This window comes from Sabethes cyaneus, chromosome 3 (assembly GCF_943734655.1).
Source record: "Sabethes cyaneus chromosome 3, idSabCyanKW18_F2, whole genome shotgun sequence".
Taxonomy (NCBI): Eukaryota; Metazoa; Arthropoda; class Insecta; order Diptera; family Culicidae; genus Sabethes; species Sabethes cyaneus.
The window spans coordinates 160,035,614-160,039,334 of NC_071355.1; the positions used below are offsets into that span (position 1 = coordinate 160,035,614).

The 3,721-nt window shown below is 39.0% G+C and overlaps 1 protein-coding gene across 1 annotated transcript; it reads left to right on the forward strand.

Annotated features, from left to right (window-relative positions):
* The first annotated feature begins 1,033 nt into the window (after nt 1-1,033).
* On the forward strand, nt 1,034-3,001 carry LOC128741362 (neuronal acetylcholine receptor subunit alpha-10-like). The gene is made up of 8 exons (XM_053837139.1): nt 1,034-1,111; nt 1,175-1,329; nt 1,393-1,437; nt 1,515-1,624; nt 1,685-2,073; nt 2,144-2,296; nt 2,350-2,534; nt 2,587-3,001. Exons 1-8 carry the CDS (start codon nt 1,045-1,047, stop codon nt 2,797-2,799), a joined length of 1,317 nt encoding a protein of 438 aa, XP_053693114.1. The 5' UTR covers nt 1,034-1,044; the 3' UTR covers nt 2,800-3,001.
* Nucleotides 3,002-3,721: the final 720 nt, after the last annotated feature.

Consider the following 3,721-nt stretch of genomic DNA (forward strand, 5'->3'; position numbering starts at 1 on the left):
TAACCATTTTCACAGCTTCATGTATTTCGCATTAATTGTCTGCCTGAAATTGGCTATGTGATGCTAAAACCTTGACTAAAATCGAACTAAAACTAACAAAATTTAACAATTTATACATCCGACTCGGTTGTCAGCTTGAGCCCATCTATGAAGCTGTCAGCTTGGGCCCGCTCTATGTTGGCTACGTTTTTTTTGTATAGGTTGGTATTGGAAGTGTCATTCCCGTGGTTCCAGTGCGACATAAAAAAGATAAAAAAGGAAAAGAAGACTAAATTTGATTTTTTCAGCCATATTTTATTCTTCTTTTTCGTTTTTCTCAAACTGTATTCCGTTTACAGAGCTCAAAAGTTATATAAGTCTTTGCCAATCTCCTACCAACAAAACAAAAAAAATTGTTCCAGTACGTTGTGTAGTTTCTGAAAAAAGGTACATAAAGTTTGTAAATCGTGGTTTTTCAGGAACGGCCTTTTATTCCGTCGAGGTTGTTCCATGCCGCACTGGAACGCTAATGTGTGTGATCATTTTTCGGTCACTTCCCGTGGTCGAATCGTTACAAAATTAGTATCAAAATAGGCGGAAAAGACCGCAGAATCAAAATTTGAAACAAAAAAATAATGAATTTTTCAAAATTTTTAGTCGTGTATGCCCGCTTAACTGGAAATTAGCTGTAAATGGTTGAATAAGCTGCTCATCAAATAAAATGTTTGTTGGGTAGTTTGCTTCAAGAAATCTAGAAAAGTCACTGAGAAAAAATGTAGTATTTTTTTAGATAGAAGCCATGAGTCACTGATCCACTCGCTCTATTTAGAAGTTTCAACTTTTCTTCAAAAAGCATTATTCCGACTGATTTTGATATCTAGCTATGTTGAAATACCAAAACCATTACATTTTATCTCTCATTTTTTCATGCCTTCAATACTATACACAATTTATCACGGTTGAAATTTGACTCTGTCGAACCTGATAGAAGCAAACCCATCAATTTTACACCCATGAGCAGCATTCAATGTTGAGCAGTGTCCAGAGAATCATTGTACAGTCGAAATGAAGCTGCTAAACCGTCTGTTCATAGTTGCCATTTCCATCGTAACATGTTTAGTTCAATCATCAGGTGATTTGCCCTCTATTGTTGTTTCTACTTTGCTCTGAAAATAATCGGTTTAATGTGGTCTAGAAAGCATAAACTGCGACAAAGATCCTACACACGTGGAAGGCCGTTTGAAGAAGCAGTTACTGTGTGGCAATTACAACTCGGAACTACGGCCTGTAAAGGATTCGAAGCTCTCGGTTAACGTATCGGTTACACCGGTTCTAATGAGTTACGACTACGTAAGTTCCACCAAGTGTGATTAATTCGAAAATCGTTTAGTAAATATAGTTCGACATATCTAGGATGACAGAGAAGATACCCTCAATGCTAATATATTGCTGATTCTGGTATGTAAATTTCGAAATAAGATATATGTTAGCACTTAACAAAAACCAATGCTCAAACCGATATTTTTTCAATAAAGCAATGGACTGATGCATTTCTCAGCTGGGACTCGAAGGCCTTCAGCAATATAAGCAGTATAGTGGTTAACGCAGATGAAATATGGACTCCTGATTTGCAGCTTTTCTCTTCGTAAATTTTATCAGATTTTTTGGTCGGTATTTTTTGATGATGCAACGTTTTTTTTCACAGCTACTATAAACCGGACTCGAAGGCAAGCTGCACCAATCTGCGTTGTCGGGTAAAATCAAACGGAGGAGCTTTATGTGTACCATCCTGTGATTTCAATGGCCGGTGCGATTCAGATTATTCTGATTGGCCGCTTGATTTGCAGCAGTGTTTCTTATATTACGGAGCCTGGATGGAGTCAGCAAGTGAGGTGGACTTCCATTCCGACTTAACCTGGCTCGGGTCGACCCAATCCAACGACCACATTCAGTGGCGCGTTATATCGGCTAAAACGGACAAACAATCAATTAAGTCTATCAGTGATAACCACTCATATCCGGTGCTGATATACGACTATATAATCGAACGACATTCCAACTTCCATATGGCAACGATATTGACGCCCATATTTTGTGAGAATTTATTTTCTCTGGTTGCAAATGCTCCGTTCCATAACCCAGTTTTTATTTTTATTTATTTCAGTGCTGATAATTTTAAATCTATTTTTAACCTGGCTTGATACGGACTCCATTGAACGGAAACTTCTTCTAGGTGTGTCCATTATTTGTCATTTCAAATACTTGGCTCTTCTTCAGTGGGCGGCTCCTGCTAATGGGGATACGGTTCCCGGATTGTGTAACTTTAAACCTAACATGCTTTGTTACTGTTTTTAATTGTCGGTATTTCAGTGATCTTTCTCCGCAATTCGATCATCATTGTGTGTCTGCTACTTGTCCAAACGTTGCTAGGATCGGCTCTGAAACGAATGAAGAGAACACCGCCAAATACAATTATTCTTTTAACTGGTAACATTCAAAAGAACAAAGTCGGCGAATTGATTCTGGCAGGGAATTACATGAGCGTGGAATATAAGGTATTTAGCTAATTCTTTGCGTATTCTAGTAACTCTCATAATATGCTTGCAGAAATCAGTAATCCCGCTAGACACTTCAGCGGAAACCTGTCCGAACCGTACAGTTTGGTCAACGTTCAGCAAAACTTTGGATCGCATGTTCTTCTTATTGTTTCTGGGATGCTATGCAGTGTTTTTCTTCATGTACGTTCCGCTGAGATACAATCGTCCTTCAGATCTTGAATTGTACATTCTGGACTACGATGACGTTAACCATGTTGTCTAACCGGAGATGGGACACGAGATATACAGATGTCAGGCATAATGGACTTGAAGCATAATGGACATAAAAGGCATACTGCCAAAAGAGCTTAGTAGCTGTCTGCTTAATATCCGTTATACTTAGCGTCCCCATGCCTCTCGTCCACAAGCCTACAAGCCAAGTCGTCTATCTAATCATTTAAGCAGTGAAAGCAGTGGCGACTCGTCCGCATGTTCAACCTGTTCATAGGACAGGCAACAAAATTCAACCCGACAAAATTTTTTTTCATCACTAGTTCATGATTTCGTTTGAACCGACGCACATGCAATACGAATAATTCGGTAAATTATTAGTTTAGTTTACGAAGCTGCTGAGCAAACCGTTCAACACGACGTTTGAACGTTGCTTTGATCTCAATGCACAAGCATATACCAACACATTATTCCTGGTATTGATTCTGCGTACGAAGGAGATAAAAAGAGAATGTGAAACAGCTTTTACTCGAAGGTGCGGGCGCATTATTGTCTCATTACTCGTTCATCTTCAGCATTGAACAACTTACTACCCCATATTCCTATGGCCTGCGCTTTGATTCCATTTTATCGAGTTACGAAGCTAATGAGCAAAACGTTCAATACGACGCTTGAACGTTGGTTTAGAGATTAGCACCAGGACAATGTATTGGTACGAAGGGGATGGCATGCATTATTCGCAAAATTTTCTCATTAACTCGTTCATCTTTAGCATTGAACAACTTACGCATATTGCTTGTGGTGCGTGTGGTGGTTATTCTTGAATTTGGTTCAATAGGTAAATTGAACGGAAAGTCTTAGGTTCGTAGTTAAAATTCAGAGACGGGTTTGCTGGTAAAGTAAACCGCCGTATTCCGTTGTTATTTAAATAATAGGGGTATTCCCGTAGCGCTTGTTATGTTGCGTATACGGAG